The 19,005-nt window shown below is 41.5% G+C and overlaps 1 protein-coding gene and 1 long non-coding RNA gene across 2 annotated transcripts in view; both read left to right on the forward strand.

Moving 5' to 3' along the window:
* The window catches only part of LOC140066002 (uncharacterized), an 80,583-nt gene that overhangs the window by 44,338 nt on the left and 17,240 nt on the right, over positions 1 to 19,005 (forward strand). Inside the window, 4 exon segments of the mRNA XM_072113568.1 lie at positions 5,689 to 6,276; positions 7,191 to 7,222; positions 8,238 to 8,480; positions 8,749 to 9,255. Of these exon segments, the coding sequence (XP_071969669.1) occupies positions 5,689 to 6,276; positions 7,191 to 7,222; positions 8,238 to 8,480; positions 8,749 to 9,255 (1,370 nt within the window).
* On the forward strand, positions 9,536 to 16,688 carry LOC140065463 (uncharacterized). The gene is made up of 3 exons (XR_011847929.1): positions 9,536 to 10,319; positions 15,504 to 15,605; positions 16,236 to 16,688. It is a non-coding gene; the product is annotated as an uncharacterized lncRNA (long non-coding RNA).

Raw genomic sequence — 19,005 nt, forward strand, 5'->3', positions numbered from 1 at the left:
ATATCCTGGGTGACCTCTCTGGTTTTTGTAGTGGCTCATGCTAGAATACCTCTGGAACTTAGGGATTGGAATAGTGGAACGCTGGTATAAAAGTTGTTCACATGGAGGTGATAAGCCTTATCCAGCAGTTGGTGCACAGTGGGTGTTCAGATCAGTCAATCAGAGAGGTGACAGCATCCCACCAGACGTGGCCCCTTCTACTGATGATTGGTGCTGTCCTCGACAAAAGCAATTATTGTCGTGGGTTGCCCCCGTTAACCCGTGACGCCAATTGTGACTATTGGCTGGTCTGGATTCACCAGCCAATATCAGCAATCATCAGCGAAACCCCTCTGGACCGTTAGGCAACATGGATGGTTGCCATTTTGCACGGATCACTGTGTCTGCAGACATGGTGATTGGTATTACTTTGGGCATAAATAAAATTGGTTGGTCTGCCTTGACCAGCCAATAGCAGCAATCATGAACTGGGAAATGACGAGATCCCTCTGGTCAGGGAAAGCCGCTATCTTACCCCGATCACTGTGTCGGCAAGTTGCTTCTCGTCGCTCCGTTTTATTACAGTGCAAGTCATGAAGGGGTTTAAAGGCTATACAATCTGTATATTTTTTTGACGGCAATTTAGAAAAATAAGGGCTTATTTTTTGTGAGATTATACGTACTTTAGAGATGCTTCATTTTAGTGGGTCTATAGCTTATTGATGATGTTTTATTAACTCTTTAATGAATGGAGAAAAAGAAAATCATCAATTCTCGTTTTGGATTTTTAGGATTTTTTTTGTTATTAAGTTGATAAAGTTGTTCTTTTCATTGGTAAAATTTTGTGCTTGGCTTGTAACTTTTTTGGACACTTTCTATGTCCTATCCTGCCACAGTGGTTTCCAGTCCCTGGAATGGACCTGAGCTCTGGCAACATCTTTTTTTATTTTTGGAGACTGCTAGTTGGCGGTCCGTAACTCACTGTTCTGACGCCGGCCTCCAGTCCAGGGAGAGTATCCGTAGACGGGAAACTGCCTCTTCCTTCACTACATCATCCCTGGCATGGCGAGGCAATGTCCGGGAGATGGCACCGAGAAACGCTGAGCCGCAGGTCGGCGGAGGCAAGGCAGAGTGGCGCTGAGATGCCCGGAAACCTCCGGCATGGGGAGAGCAGCCAGTGGTGTGACCGGAAGTACAGTAGTAAGTACTTCCAGTTCGCAGAGCTGCAATCAAAATGAGTATGCATCGGTATGTGAAATCCAGGCGGAGCCTAGGGGTTCTAGCCCTCCTCCTGGGATATACACAGTGTATATATGCAGTTATTTAGTTATGTATATATATGGATACTTTTTACTGTTTAGTTCCCCCACGCCACAGGGCAGGGTTCAGGGCCTGGAAGGGGCGGGGCCTAGGTACAAAAAGCCCCGGCAACATGGAGAGTCGATGCTTCCACTCTCAGCCAGGAAGGCAGACAGATGTGAAGCTCCTGAGCCCGTGAGTTTCTTTTCAAGGCTTAATCTCACATGTATCCTGATGGTAATCTTCTAACAAATTTTAGGGAGAAGAGGTTCCCAAAAAGACTCATCACAGAGAATACAGAATCGGTGGTTGAAAATTACCATCAAGTTATGAGAAAAACGCCTATACTGCATGTATTGGAAAGATAATTACTGAAGGACCCTCCTCAGCAGTCATGCAAGACCCTGTAGGGGAGATTTCAGCTTCAGAGGAGGAGGGAGATAGAAAGGAGAAGAGATAACTTTTCGGTCTCAGAGGAAGAGTTGTCTGGACATCCTTTATTAAGAATGGTTAGATCTTCAATGGACATTGAAGATATTATGTTTGAGGGTTCGGCGGAGAGGAAAAGACATACTTTTCCCTTTCATAATACTATATCAGCTCTGTTTACCAGGGAATGGCAGAACCCTGATAAAAAAATCTTATATTCCAAGGGCAATAAAAAGAAAGTACCCCTTTGAAAAGAATCCCACTTCTTCCGTGGGCCCTCCACCAAAAGTAGATGCCTTTATTATAAAAATTAATTCCCTTAAAGACCCCATGGATAAGAAGGCAGAAGGGTTCCCTAAAAAATCCTGGGAGTCTTCTAATACCTCTTTTAGGCCAGCGGTGGCAGCAGCTTGTGTAACCCGCTTGGTCTTGCTGTGGTTGGAACTACTTGAAGGAGACATTCAGAATAAGGTTCCCAGGGAAGCCCTAAAATCATTTGTAGCTAATATCCAAAAAGGTGCAGGTTTCCTGGCAGATGCTTCGGTGGATACTTTAAGACTTTCAGCCAGGTCTGCAGCCTTGTCAAAATGGTCGGGCGATTTAGCCTCTAGAAGCAGACTTTGTGGCATCCCTTAGTATGGTAATTTTCTTCTTGGTCCCATCCTAGATGATTTGTTGGAGAAAATGGGAAATAGAAAAAAAAGGATTTCCTTTTCCTTCTACAATCTATAAATCCAAATCCATTCGGAGAACAAGGTTCCAGAGGAAAGAAAGAGAGCCCAGGCCTGGTTTTTCTAGACCACCTCAGACTAATAGAGGTTACTTGTTCGGCCAACAAGTATAGTCCAGACAGTCCAATCCCCTCTCCACAATGACGTGAGGCCCCAGGTAGGAGGAAGACCATCCCACTTCTTTCATGCCAAGAGACAAATTTCCAACAGCGAATGGATCCTCAGATCCATTCTACAAGGGATAACACTGGACTTTGTAAACCCCCCTTCTCGGAAGTTCAGAATAACAAAGATTCCAGCGGGGGACAAAGGCAGAGCCATGATGTCAGAGATAGCCGTGCTCCTTTCCAAAGGAGCACGGCTGGTTTTAATTCTTTTTCTAGACCTAATTGTAGAAAAGTTCAGAACTTCCAAAGACCCATCATGATCCTGGTCTAGATTTTAGACAAAAGAGTCAAGGTCTTGGCTGACCTCTCCTGCTTCAAAAGAGCTCCGTGCTTGGTCAACTTTAATTGGTTAATACCCTTCAGGGTCTCCAATTGTATAGGACGAGATGGCTGAGTCCCGAGTGTATATTAATAACCTCAGCAATCTTCCGCCGGAGATTTGTGAGGCAAAGTTCTTGAGTAGATTGTTAGTAAGGCGCCAATGCCAAGTAAATGAGCAAGTGCAGGGATGTCTATAGTGAGAGAGATCGGTTAGTGAGCTGACCACAGGGAGGGAGCTACAGAAGACTCTGGTCTTCAAGTAAGAGCATGATGACTTATTAAAAACATATCTAACCGGCTGTACGAATGGTGGGTAGGGGAGTAGTAGGTATAGTCTCGAGACTATGTGGGTGAAGGACCCTCCAGACATCACTCAGTTGAGAGTCCCAAACGGATTTCTGAAATTTCCACATTATAGTGGTTAAGGATCAAACATTGCCGTTAAGAGCTGTGTCGAGCCGAGTGGGGACAAGGTGTACCACAAACAGTCCAGCTGCTCGGGTAGCCCTGTGAGGGAACAAGATGTCTAAGAAGGACAGGGCCAGAGCTCGCCACAGAGTTGGTGCAAGTTAATGACAGGTTGGCTTGAACAAGTGATCTTCTGATTGCTTGTTCAAGCTGATATAGAGCTTACACAGTGCAATACAGATGTCTCGTATAATACACTGAGCATACTGCACATTCTCATAGAATTATCGCCGGGTCCTACATGGAGGCAGGGGCAACACCTAGAGCAGATGGCGCAGAGCTCGGGGCTGTATGTTGCCGGCTCTGATCGTGACCTGGCATATAACCAAGTAACCCTAGTGCCATGCTATATTGGTGCGGGTCAGTAGGGGGTTAAAATGATCAAAACTTATAATCCTAAAGCGACGCATGTCAGATTACAAAAATGGGTCTGGGCCTTAAAGGGGTTGTTCACTTTCAGCAAATAATTTGTATGGTTCGTGTAAGGAAAAGTTATACAATTTTCCAATATACTTTATGTATCAATTCCTTACGGTTTTCTAGATCTCTGCTTGCTGTCCTGCTATAGAAGGCTTCTGTGTTTACTTCCAGTGGATATAAATCTGCCCATAATGGACACTCAGGTGTGTGAGCTGTTATCAAATAGCCCTTATTACTTTCTCTAATAATGTCTCATGCACCTGTGTGACATCACATGACCATGGACAGATTTCTATCCATTGGAAGTAAACACAGAAGCGTTCTATAGCAGGACAGCAAGCAGAGATTTAGAAAACCGTAAGGAATTGATACAGAAAGTATATTGGAAAATTGTATAACTTTTCCTTACACAAACAATATAAATTATTTTTCAAAGTGGAAGACCCCTTTAGGTCAATAATGGCTGCGTCTTAAAGGGTTAAAGTACTCAGTAAGAGTTTATCACACATTTCTATTTGCATTTTTAATATTATGCCAAGATTTGTAACTTTTTCTTAGTCTGTGTCACTGATGCCACTTTCCCAAAAATTGGAAAAGTTCAAGAGAACCCCAGGTGCTTTATTATAGAACTATCCAGAAAGTGGTTTAAATTTTAGATCAGATCTATAACATCTCCTGGGTTCTGTTTGTTACAACAGAAGAAACACCTTCTATGTGAGGTTGGTAATGGATAAAGTATATTACTCGGCCCTTTGCCCAACACAATCTTACTGAGCACTGATCGTTCTAAAAAGTAGCTCGAATCAGGAAGGATCGGAAGATCTTCAGCAACCTAGAAAGGGAATCTATAAAATATCAAAATATTATAACATTTTATGTTTTCTTGGCAGATGACTGCAGCAGGAGCTCAGAGGGACGTCTGATATCTTCAGATTTTAAAGTGGAAGAATTTGAAGTCACAGGAGATATATATGAAGAGAGAGATCCATCCTCAGCACTACACAGCAATGGTCTTTCACCTGTTTCTTTGTTATTTGACCAATCTTTTTCATCATCACAGACTGGGAAACCAGATTTAATCCACAAATCAGATATTGGACAACAATTAATTCACACAGAAGAGAAGCCATTTTCATGTTCAAAATGTGGGAAATATTTTAGCCGAAAATCAGATATAGTTGCACATCAGAAAAGTCACACTAAGGAGAAGCCATTTACATGTTCAGAATGTGGGAAATGTTTTGTCCGAAAATATGATCTTCTAAACCATCAGAGAATTCACACTGGGGAGAAACCATTTTCATGTTCAGAATGTGGGAAATATTTTGTAAGAAAATATAATCTTCTTAACCATCAGAGAATTCATACTGGGGAGAAGCCATTTTCATGTTCAGAATGTGGGAAATGTTTTAGCCAAAAAAAACAACTTGTTGCACATCAGACAATTCACACTGGGAAGAAGCCATTTACATGTTCAGAATGTGGGAAATGTTTTATCCGAAAATCATGTCTTGTTGCACATCAGATAATTCACACTGGGGAGAAGCCATTTTCATGTTCAGAATGTGGGAAATGTTTTGTAAGAAAACAAGATCTTCTTAAACATCAGAGAATTCACACTGGGGAGAAGCCATTTTCATGTTCAGAATGTGGGAAATGTTTCATCCACAAAAAAAAACTTGTTAGACATGAGAGAAGTCACACTGGAGAGAAGCCATTTTCATGTTCAGAATGTGGGAAATGTTTTACTGAGAAATCAAATCTTGTTACACATCAGAGATTTCACACTGGCGAGAAGCTATTGTCATGTTTAGTATGTGGGGGAAAATACACTGATAATTCAACTCTTGTTAAACATCAGAGAATTCACACAGGGGAGAAACCATTTACATGTTTAGAATGTGGGAAATCTTTTAGCCATAAATCATGTCTTGTCAATCATCAAAGAATTCACACTGGGGAGAAGCCATTTGCATGTTCAGAATGTGGGAAATGTTTTAATGAGAAATCAAATCTTGTCAATCATCAAAGAATTCACACTGGGGTGAAGCCGTTTTCATGTTCAGAGTGTGGGAAATGTTTTATCAAAAAATCTGATCTTGTTAAACATCAGAGAATTCACTCTGGGGAGAAGCCATTTTCATGTTCAGAATGTGGGAAATGTTTTATCAAAAAATCAGATCTTGTTAACCATCAGAGAATTCACACTGGGGAGAAGCCATTTGCATGTTCAGAATGTGGGAAATGTTTTAATGAGAAATCAAATCTTGTTAAACATCGGAGATTTCACACTGGGGAGAAGCCGTTTTCATGTTCAGAGTGTGGGAAATGTTTTACCCAAAAATCAGATCTTGTTATCCATCAGAGAAGTCACACTGGGGAGAAGCCATTTTCATGTTCAGAATGTGGGAAATGTTTTATCAAAAAATCAGATCTTGTTAAACATCAGAGAATTCACACCGGCTAGATGCTATTCTCATGTTTAGTATGTGGGGTAAAATTCACACAGGGAAGAAACAATTTACATGTTCTGAATGTGGGAAAACTAGCATATGCTGCTGCAGTTATACATTGCAGTTAGGGCAGGAGACGGCAGGGAAAAATAAAGAATTAGGTTTGTTTAAAAATGTTTTCCATTTTCTCTCTGTTTGCTATGGTTGTTTTACTTGCCTACCGTCCATCTATTCCACCAGTATAAACTCCCCACATCAATGCCTCACTTGTTCACTCAGAGGGAACTGGGAAATCCTGGGGGAACGTCTTCAATACGATCTCGAGACGAATCCAGGCGATATGGAATATAGTTAGGTAAAAAGCTAATATATGTATTCTGCTCATCTTGTTATAAGACGGTATAGGCTTTGAGTATAAATGGTATGCTGCTGGCCGTCAGCTCCGTCCTCAGAGCAGATAGGCAGATCCCGCTGCCATTGTTCAGGGAGATATAGTGTATAAGCACGCTGGAAGATGATCGGAGACTAGAAAATGAAGGCGCTGCATCCGCTTCAGCTAATTCTTAAAACGATGTATTTTTTATTTGTATCATGCTTTGCGTTTGACCTCGAACCAAGATCTTCATCAGGCATAAAAACATACATAACTATATGATAAAACATGCACACTTATATATACAAACAAATGGAAATGACCTCAAATGATTGACTGGAAGAAGTGGAATTACATCGATTGATTGACAGGTCAATTTACCAATCAATTGTCTGCGTACTTGTGCAAAAAGCATATGAGGGTATATTTAAAAATGTATAAAAGGTACTTCTATGTTTAAAAGGACTGTATATTATTTGAACTAAAATAGGAGAAACAACCTAGTGAAGTATTGCTGTCTTAGCAAATGTGTTCCATGTGTGATCCCTAGGTGGATTCTATGATTTCGTAAAGACCGTCTGGGTATAGGCTTCTCAAACAGTATATCCAAAATGATTCACGTTAGTTCAGAACCTCATTTCTATTGTGTGTCTCTTCTGGGATCTGTTCTATTATTTTCAGTTTAAAATGATTAAATAATTTCTTGTGTTTCATTGTCAGGTGTCTGGAAAGACTTTGGTTTAAAAAAACATTTTTGGTTTTAAACCTGTGACTGTTGAAACTTAATCTCAATGATTGCTCTGTCCTGCCTACGTATTGTAACCCGCAACTGCAGGTAACCAGATAGACAATGAAAGATGAACTGCATGATGTATTCTGTTTGCTCTTAAATTTTTCCCCTGTGCTGTTTGATACAAATGTATCTGGTTCATGTTTAACAATTAGTTGGCAGCACAGGCAAGTTTTTAAATCGCACATAAAAGTGCCTGGTTTTTCTGAGTGTATTTTCTGAGGTTTTGTTTTCTCCTTTTTCTCTCGGAGTCTACTCGGTGCCACGATATTTCTAATTGATCTGGCTTTTCTAAACGTAATTTGTGGATACTTCGGTATATCGTTTTTGATAATGGGATCCTCTTGTAATAAGTACCAGTATTTTGTTAAGGTTTCCCTTATGGCTTTATTTCCTTTGTCAAAGGTGGTTAAAAAATTCCACTCATATTTCTGATTTGTTGTAGCTTGATTCTTTTTTAGATTTGTTGGTTTTTGTGTTATATTTTGTTTCAGATTTCGTGAGAAAGCGTTTTTAACTTCATTTTTCGGATATCCTTTCTCCAAAAAAATTTTTGTAATAATTTTAGACTGTGTTTTATAATCTGAATCCTTGCTACAATTTTTTCTTATTCGAGAGAATTGGCTAAACGGTATGTTCTCTAGCCATTTACGGTAATGCGCACTTTCATAATTCAAGTATGCGTAATACTGTTAGCCTTCAATTTCTGTATTGTACAGCCAACATAAATCATAGAACAGAGGGGACGTGGCTTGGCGATGGCGGAGTAAGTCGCACGGACTGCGAGCTCCCGGCCATTCCTGCCAGATATCCGCAGCTAAGAGCGCAAGGAGCCCCGATATCACCATGGTCCACAGGAGGGGACCAAGGAGGACCACGGCGCCCCCGGCAGCTGACCCAGGAGCCATAACTAAGTTCCTCAGGACAGCGGAGCTGCCTGAGGACGCGGCGCACGAGGCACCCACCTGTCATCTCCACACCGCAGCGCAATCCTCACAGCAGGAGCTGAGCGAGATGGAGGAGTCAGCCCCGCAGTCCCCGGGCACCACGGTGAGTGCCCCTTCAGAGGGGCATCATGAAGAGTACCCCCCACTATCGGGGAACGGTGGGGACTTGCCTCCAACACAGGCCTCCCCTCTCTTAACCTGGCCTTCCACTCCTCACAGGGCTTTACCTCCCACCCCCACTACAAGCCAGGGGGGCCATGCTTCCCCATCCCAGGGGGCAAGTGCCTCCCAACAAGAATGGGACTGGAAGGCACACATACGTGCCATGCCTACCAGGCACGAAATTAATAACCTTTTTTCAAGGCCTCGAGGAATCTCACAAAAGAGACATTGCTGGTTTGCAAAAAGAAATACATCATATTGGCCACAGGGTGGCGGAAGCGGAGTCTGCCCAGGAGAAACTTCTAGATCAATTGGACACTCACTCACAAGTTCTACAGGAACATGCATCCCATATCTCTAGCATTTTGACACATCTGGAAGATATTGAGAACAGACACCGCCGTAACAATCTAAGGATTAGAGGCGTGAATGAAGACGTGGAACCATCTAAACTTGAGGAGTGGGCCCAGGCGTTTTTTGCAGAGATTTTGAACCAACCTTCTGCCTCTCCAATTGAACTTGACCGTATCCATCGCACACTGGGCCCTAAGCCTGCGGCCTCTGAACGTCCCAGAGACATTCTTTGCCGAGTCCATTTTTTCAAGGAAAAAGAGGAGATACTTCGCCGTGCAAGAGAGCTCAAGGATATCACGTTCCGTGGCTCCAAAATTATTGTTCTCCCAGAACTAGCGAAGAGAACCCTTCAACTGCGGAGGGCCTTGCGCCCCCTTTATTGACGGAATTACAATCCAGGGACATCCCGTATAGATGGGGCTACCCGTTTCAACTGATCGCTAAGAAAATGGGAAGTCGGCTGTTTTCAGATCTCTCGGAGACCTTCTCTCGGAGATAGCTCCTGTTATACTTTCCTTACCATTTTGTTATAGTCTTTTTTCACGTGGTTTTATAATAATACTCCTCGATTCATCACAGGTTACGATACCTCTGGGAGTTTAGCAGGGGCTTTTATAGTCTTTAATTATTTGATATTCTAACTTAGCAGCGCTTATTATATTTTCTCTTGTAATATGAATACACTTTTTGTGGCGGAGATGTGCCGGGAGACTCGCCCCCCATCAGTCTCCTCGTCTCCCCCTTAGGGTTGCGGTGCTGGACACCGCCTTGGCTTTTTATGCCCTATCTTAGATTTACTAGGCTCATTAGGGGCCTGGGTTGTACATTTTTTCATGTATGTTATGTTTGTTATGTTTGTATACCCCTCTCTCCCTTCCCCGTTCTTTCCTGGTCTAACCTCCTCCCTCCCCTCACTACATTATCTATTCATGATCTAAGCTCTCCTTTACCTAAACTATGGCGGTATTAACTTTTTGTACATACAATGCCAGGGGTCTAAATAAACCGGAGAAACGAAGCCAAATATTATATCGCCTACATAAGAGACGAGTTTTAGTAGCAATGTTTCAAGAGACTCACTTTAAAGCAGATAGCATCCCCAAATTCCATAACAAGTATTACCCTGTATGGCACCACTGCCCCCACCCCTCTTGGAAGGCTTGTGGAGTTTCCATAGCTTTCCACAAGTCGTTTCACCCGTCCATATTGGCCACTGAGATTGACACGGAAGGCCGTTACATATTTCTTAAAATTGACTTATTGGGAAATGTTTTCACACTTGCCAATGTTTATTTTCCTAACCAGGGCCAGGTTTCCTTTGGCTTGGGGGTTCTGAAAAAATTGGCTGTCTTTGCTGAAGGATCCGCACTGATTTTAGGAGGCGATTTCAACATCCCTCTTGAACCTGCACTGGACTCATCCACAGGTAGGTCCTCTCTCTCTCACCTGGCACTGCGTAGACTGAGACGCTCATTATTAAACCTTAAATTGGTAGATATGTGGAGGGTGCTTCACCCGGGAGTCAGAGATTATAGCCATCATTCTCAAGCACATAACAGCTACGGCCGCCTAGATTATCTCTTCGTGTCACACCAACTGTTAAATCGGGGTCCTAAGAGTTCCATCGATTCCACCCTTTGGTCAGACCACGCCCCTGTGTATGGGTGGCTAGGTCACCTGGGTAAACGCACAAAGGAATTCTCCTGGAGATTAAATGATAACCTGCTAAATGATGCCCTATGTGAAGCTGAAGTCCGTGGTGTAATCACGGACTTTATTTCCACAAGTCAGGCTCAACATCTTACAATGCCAGTTAGATGGGAGATTTTAAAGGGATCTATCCGAGGGGTGTTTATGGCACATGGGGCGCGACTTAAAAAGGAAAATTCCGCAAAACTGAGCTCTTTATTTTCAGAACTGGGTTCTAAAGAAACCGCTAATAAATCTTCCCCAACTGATCTTTTGAAGGTGGAAATCTCAACTATTAGACACAAGATCCTCCAACTACTAGATCAAAAGAGCCTATGTTTTAGAGATAAGGTGAAAAAAGATTACTTCGAATATGGGGATAAATGCGGGAAATTGCTAGCTAAAACCTTGCATCCTAGGACCCCTCAGGCACCAGTTATGTCCATATACTCACCTCAGGGTATATTAGTTAACTCACCGAATGAGATTCTTCGGGAATTTAGAAACTTCTACTCCGCTCTATATAATCTAGATGTTCCTGCTGCTGACCCTGTACAGTCCGTAGAGGAGATCTCAGGTTATCTGGAATCCCATTTCCCAAATTCTATTTCCTCAGAGGCAGCCTCTACAATCGATAATGACTTCACCTCAGAAGAAATTCTGCAGGTAATAAAGGAACTGAAAGTGGGCAAGAGCCCTGGGCCTGATGGCTTCACACCTAGATTTTATAGAGTCTTCGGGGACACCCTAGCTACACCCCTGGCGGATTTCTTCAACTCTATAGACATAGACAGTCCCTTCGACCCACAATCTCTTAGAGCCCACATTTCGGTTATCCCAAAACCGGGTAAGGACCCCAACCACTGCGGAAACTATAGGCCCATCTCCTTGATCAATATTGATCTCAAAATATATTCCAAGATTTTAGCCCTACGCATCTCCCCACTTATTCCAAACTTAATTCACCCTGAACAGGTGGGCTTTGTCCCGGGTCGTGAGGCAAGAGACAATACCCTAAAAACGCTCACCCTGATCTCGTGGGCTCGGCGCTCGGGGACCCCTCTGTGTCTGCTTACGGTGGACGCTGAAAAAGCTTTTGATAGGGTACATTGGGGTGTCCATTGTCCCCACTTCTTTATATCCTGGTGATGGAATCTTTGGCATGTGCACTTCGCGATAACCCATCCATTAGAGGCCTAGAGGTCAAAGGAAAACCTTATAAGCTCTCACTGTTCGCTGATGACTTACTCATTTATGTTTCAGACCCGGTGGTAAGTTTACCTAATATTATGAGGGAGTTTGAGGCGTACAGTAGAGTAAGCAATTTTAAGGTTAATGTCCAAAAATCTGAGATCTTGAACATTAATATCCCGAATCATCTGGTCTCCTCCCTGTCCTCCTCCCTTCCCTTTAAATGGGCAAATGGACATATTAAATATCTAGGAGTGCACATCCCATCAGATCCTAACCAAATTTACGCTTTGAACTATGCTCCCCTGCTTAGGAACATAGAAACCGATCTCAAATCATGGAGTTCTCTCTCCCTTTCCTGGTTTGGTAGGATGAATACGCTTAAGATGGACTCCCTGCCTAAGATCCTATACATTTTTCAGACGGTTCCCTTAGATCTAAGCGCCGCTTTCCTAGATCGACTCAGGAAGCTAGCTACTAAATTTGATTGGAAAAACTCCCCACCACGGATAAAACATAGTATCTTAACAAGACATAAAGAATTGGGGGGGGGGGCAGGTTCCAGATTTCTCACGCTACCATAGAGCGGTCATAAGTAAAGTGGTACTAGATTTTACAAGTCGAAACAGCGGGAAGCTATGGGTAGACCTGGAGTGTTCCCTACTGAATAATGGTCATCTCCCAGATTTGTTCTGGCTCCCCCCTAGGAGTGATTGGGATTCCTACAATATTTCACCACTAATGTTGCACATCTTGAAAGTCTGGGGCAAATTCGCCATCAGGGCCAAACTTATTAATGTCCCCGGTCCTCTGTCCCCGGCCATGGGTCTCCCCGGAATACCGGAAACCTTAAAAAGCTGCCCTATCTTACTAAATGACAATGGTCGTCATAAGACTCTGGGTGAGATATTATCCACAACAGGGATACGCCCCCTAAATGACATATTAGGATATAAGAGACCTTATCCTGGGGTATGGCTACATTATCTTCAACTACGTAGTGCTATTCAAGCTCTGACTCCCGGGGGAACCTTGACCTCCACACTTACGGCATTTGAGTCCATCTGCAGATCGGCCAAACTGACGCCTCATGGAGTGTCTCTGGTCTATGGGATGTTGTCGGGATGTGAGAGGGAGGACCTACCATTACCATATATGAGGGCATGGGAACGGAGCTGGGTAAAACCTTCACCAAAGAACAATGGGAAAAGTCCCTCCTTCTAACCCATAAGATGTCGGTGTCCAACAAAATCCAGGAGACTAATTTTAAAATCCTTACCAGATGGTATAGAACCCCCACTCGCCTACACAGCATGTTCCCTTCAGTTTCTCCTATTTGTTGGCGATGTCACAAGGACAGGGGCACCATGCTTCACGTATGGTGGGACTGTGGAGTGGTGGCAGCAGTGTGGAACGCCATTTGGGATCTTTACAAGCAGCTATACGGCTCCATAGGGAGCATTTCCCCTGATATTGCTTTGTTATCAATACTCCCAGGGCGGCTTAGAGACATCAAAAAAGGCCTCCTACGACACTGTATAGTGGCAATGAGACTGGTAATCCCTAGATTGTGGAAATCCACTTCTCCACCTACCAGATTACTGTGGGTGGAAGAGATGGACAGGCTGAGACGAATGGAGGAACTGAGAGCATTAGATAACAATCAATATGTTTTTCATAAAACCTGGTACAGATGGGACACGTTCAGGAACTCACCCGCTCTACTCTCTTGGATATAGATGCCGTGATTGTGGGCACCGCTGTTCCAGCAACATGGGGTACCCCCCAACCTTGATGTGTAGTGATTGATTTTTTTTTCTCTCCCCTCCTCTCTTTCCCTACCCCCCTTATTTTTCCACTTCTGGATGTTTAGTTAATGTTAGATACGTTCATATTTGCTTGGTTGAGCTTGAGTCCTACTTGATTATGAATCTTTGTCATAACTAAATATGGGGCTGCGACCCGAACATATGCCTGACTTGTAGGCTTCTCGCTCGCTTGCAATAAAGTTTATTGAACCATAAATCATAGAACAGCACATGCATGATTATGTACACTACGTTTGGCTCGTAGGAATTCTCCATAAGGAATCGCATGCACAGTATGTGAAGGATGACAACTAGATGCCGATAGAATGGAATTGCCTGCTAGAGGCTTGGAAAACTTGGTGGTAGTGACAGATTCACACTCCGGTAGAGCCCTCAAGTTGATATCTAGAAAATGTATGTTGGTAGATGGTTGTTCCGATGTAAATTTCAAGTTAATGTCATTAACATTAATATATGAAACAAAATCTAGAAATTTATCAGCATCACCCCGCCATACCATCAATATGTCGTCCACATATCTACCGTAAAAAATAATATTTTGCAAAAAAGGATTGTGAGACGAAAAATGGTTCTTTCTTCCCACCATGCCACAAATAATATGGCCAATGACGGGGAGAATTTTGAGCCCATCGGGCGATTCCATATGGAGAATTCCTATGGCACATTGTAATGTATGAGGAGTAAAATCCCCATATACTGCCATACTGTAGTATGGCAGTATATGATAGGATCGTACAGACACCCTAGGGTTAAAGTACCCTAGGCAGTCTGAAAAATAGTAAAAATAAAAACAAAAAAAATTATAATAAAGAAACCTAAAAATTCAAATCACCCCCCTTTCCCTAGAACTGATATAAATATAAATAAACAGTAAAAATCATAAACACATTAGGTATCGCTGCGTCCAAAAATGCCTGATCTATCAAAATATAATAACGTTTTTTCACTCCGTTTAACCCCGTAACGGAAAATCGCACCCAAAGTCAAAAATGGCACTTTTTTGCCATTTAAATTTTTTTTTTAAATTCTATAAAAAGTGATCAAAAGGTCGTACAGTCCTAAAAATGATAACATTGTAAACGTCATCAAAATCTGCAAAAAACGGCACCACCCACAGCTCCATACACCAAAGTATGAAAAAGTTATTAGCGCCAGAAGATGGCAAAACCCCCCCAAAAATTTTGTACAGGAGGTTTTAATTTTTTTAAATGTATGAAAACATTATAAAACCTATACAAATTTGGTATCCCGGTAATTTTACCGACCCAAAGAATAAAGTAGACATGTCATTTGAGGCGCACAGTGAAATCAGTAAAATCCAAGCACACAAGAATACGGCACAAATGCGTTTTTTTACCAATTTCACTGCATTTGGCATGGAATATTAATTACCACCATTTGCAATTTGTTACGCAGAAAATAAGCCGTCACACAGCTCTGTACATGGAAAAATTAAAAAGTTACAGATTTTTGAATGTGGGGAGTGAAAAATGAAAAACGCAAAAATGAAAAAGGGCTGCGGCGGGAAGGGGTTAAATTCCAGGTACCCTCACGGAATGAATTCTAAAAATGATTTAGCTTATATCTATTGAAAATGTATAATATGAGTATGCTGTCTTTTTATGTTTTACTTTGTTTCTGTATCTGGAAAGATATATAGAGCATAGACTGGACTGTGTGTGTTAAACCAGGAAATGACGTGGGAATGTTTGATTGTTCAGGTGTTCAATATGGTTTAAAGTGCTGTTTTAAACTTGGTGATATTATACCATGATTAAGGCTCCGTAGCTAGCTGAAACGCGTAGGTCTTTGCCACTGTAACCTACACCTTCTATGCACATGATACGCACGTTTTTTTAATGGATACCGAATAAAGCTATTTTTTGGATTTTACCCACAAGTGCTCCGGCTTTCTTCATTTTCTCTTTGGATCTGCTCTGCATGCCAGACACCGTTGCAGCACGGGATTGAAAAACCCTGATATACAGACCAGCCTAGGGAACGTGAGTGCACCTCTCCTTTTCTCTTTTCAATTTACGTTTATTTATATCACTTCTAGGGTAAGGGAGGGATTTGAATTTTTTAAATTTTATTTTTACTATTTTTCAGACCCCTTAGGGTAATTTAACCCTAGGTTGTCTGATTGATCCTACCATATACTGCCATACTGTATAGGGATTTTGTATATCATCTATTGCAATGTGCAAATCACACAGTGCAATAGAACAGTGCCACAGTGCCTAAAACATGACAGCCTCGGGTCTCGTCATTGCAACAGATGGCAGCTCCCTGATGACCTTACGAGAAGTGATGATCCGAGCCAAGATGGCGCCGCCGGCTCTTCAATGCCACCAGCTGCTTTGTAATATGCAGCCGTCTCCAATCACCCGCAGCCGACGTGTGACATACAACTACATCACGCGTCAGTAAGGGGTTACGTGAAAAATTTTAATTTTCATGTACATTTTGTATCTTATCACAATTGGTTGCAAAGATACATGGTGGGTGTGTTTATTAAGTTACATTTATATACTTAGTAGTTCTTTCTGATTTGTGTATATATTGTGTATTTTTTTACATATTTGTTGATTACTAGATATTGCATGGTTTTTGTTATAACATTATATCTTCAGATTTCAAAGTGAAAGGTCATGGTCTAGCACAAGATACATCTGACAAGTTTGCAGATTTACCCTCATCGGATCCTATTATACAGGTTCCATCTTCTTCATCACAGACCAGGAATCGAAATAAAAGTCGCAGAAGGGTTGGATATCAAAATATTCACACAAAGGAGAAGCCATTTTAATGCTCAGAATGTGGAAAATGTTTTACAGATAAATCGAAACTTGTTAAACATGAGAGAACTCACACAGGGGCAAAACCATTTTCATGCTCTAAATGTGGAAATGTTTTAGCCTTAATTCAGTCCTTGGCAGACATCAAAAAATTCACACCGGGGAGAAGCCATTTCCATGCTCTATATGTGGCAAATGTTTTAGCCTAAAATCTGTCCTTGACAGACGTCAAAAAATTCACACCGGGGAGAAGCCATTTTTATGCTTACAATGTGGCAAATCGTTTAACCAGAAAGGAAATCTGGTTAAATCTGGTAATTTTTGGCTGTTTTGGTAGGTAGTTTTCTAGATAGATGTCTTTTGTTAGGATATACCAGTGTTTTTTTAAAACGTTTTTGATTTCTTTGTGTTTTGTGTTGTATCGGGTGATGAAATTAGTTTCATAAGATTTCGGTTTGTTTTCTATAGAAATAGACACATCAATAGAAAACAAACCGAAATCTTATGAAACTAATTTCTTATGAAACTAATTTCATCACCCGATACAACACAAAACACAAAGAAATCAGAAACGTTTTAAAAAAACACTGGTATATCCTAACAAAAGACATCTATCTAGGAAACTACCTACCAAAACAGCCAAAAATTACCTATAGAAAATCAGCTAGCATCAAAAACATCCTAGCACCCAGTGTTTTAAGACAACACAAAACAACAAAAAACAACAACGAAAAGGGATGCATCAAAAAATGCAGTGGAAAAAGATGCCTCTGCTGCAAATCAATAAACATAGGCTCTCATTTCAAGTCAAATAATACAAAAGAAACATATACCATCAATCATAATATGTCCTGTCAAACTAAATATGTGATATATCTTATAGAATGCAACATCTGTCACCTGCAATACGTTGGCAGGACCGTCCAACCACTACGTAACCGTCTCAATAAACATCGAGAAAATATAAAGAAAAAGTTTTTACTTCATGGTCTCTCCAAACATTGTGCTTTAAAACATCCAAAATCAACATTTCCAATTTCCATCATGCCTATAGACCATATACCCGAAACCACAGCAAACCGCTTCCAAACACTCTGCAGACGCGAAGTATATTGGATTTTTAAACTCAATACATTATCTCCACTAGGGCTAAATGAAGCAAATGAAACCATCCTCTAAATAGAGCTCCATTGTTTCACCTGAATCTCACCTCTTTCTTCCCCTGTACATCAGATCGAATTGCGGGATGTCACTTTCTGGCATCCGCAATGCCAGTTCTGCTAAGACACTTAGCAGTTTCCAGACAACTAATCACCAACAGAAAATCCGTACCTTTTTTGGCCAGAGCCGGCTTCCGTAGTAGTAGTTCCATTGTGACCCCTTACAGCTTCCGTAACAGTAGTTCTCAAGCGCCTTTCAGCCATCTTCTTCAACGTATCGATCAGGAGCGCCGAACTGTTCACCAACATAACACATCCACCCTTGTGTCATTCCATCCAAGTTAAGATTATCAATTATCGTACATCTTTATTTTTAAACTTATATTTATAAATATGATTTCCCTGTATGTACAAACATTGTTTTTATTTCTTAATGTATTTCATGTTGTATTATTTACCTGTCAAAAAACCAGCTGACCGGAAACAGTCATGCCCCTTGTGACCCAAACTTACCTTTAAATATCGAGGTTTTTTTTACCATGACATGAACCAGATGAAGCGCTCAGTTCGGGCGCGAAACGCGTTGTTCTAATTCTTTTATTATTTATTTATGTAATTTTATCATAAAATAAAAGCCATTTACCTTTGGCTAAAGTATCCAGAGCCTTTCTATCGCTCAAATACCTACCATTTCTTGAATGTTCATCATGTGATTCAGCATTCCTGCTACTTACTTTTGTCTTCTCTGTAGACTCTCTATGGAGCACTAATAAATAGGAGGGGCCTGCAGCAGGGGATTATGAATCATCCTGCCCTCCCTCTCCCTTTGTCCGTCAGTGAGACTGTGAGAGAAAGAGGCAGAAGTTGTGTATATATGCAGAGGGCAGCATGGTGAGATCAAGGAGAGGCTGAAGTTCTCAGAAGAGGCAAAGACATGTCTAATAGAACAGAATGTATTGAAAAGTGACCAATCCCTTTAAGAACACCCAAATTCGTGACAATTCCTAGTTACATACGATGCTCTCTGGATGCTAGTAATTTACTCATCTTTCACCGTAGGGTGCATAGGTTGACAAAAGAGTTATGAAAGGTATCATTTATTTATAACATTCTTGGACTTGCGTTACCTTTTTCTTGTACCTTACATTTTTGGAACCAGATCGTCTTTTAATAAACATTTTAAAAACTGATTTTACTGTATTGTTTGTATACGTCTTTCAATAAAATGTAAAAAAAAAACAAAAAACATTTATACATTATACCTGGGTTCACGTTGCATAAGTTTATTCACTCCGGCCTAGTCTCAGGAGTGTGGAGCAGAGGGCCATTGCATGGGCCACACCTGGGCTAGGTTGTACAGGGGCAGTGATAATGTCTGGACCAGGATGTGATCCATTGTGTATGACGTACTACAAGACCCCCGCAACATGACTACTACTGGTAAT

The sequence above is a fragment of the Engystomops pustulosus genome, chromosome 6 (genome assembly GCF_040894005.1).
Source record: "Engystomops pustulosus chromosome 6, aEngPut4.maternal, whole genome shotgun sequence".
Taxonomy (NCBI): domain Eukaryota; kingdom Metazoa; phylum Chordata; class Amphibia; order Anura; family Leptodactylidae; genus Engystomops; species Engystomops pustulosus.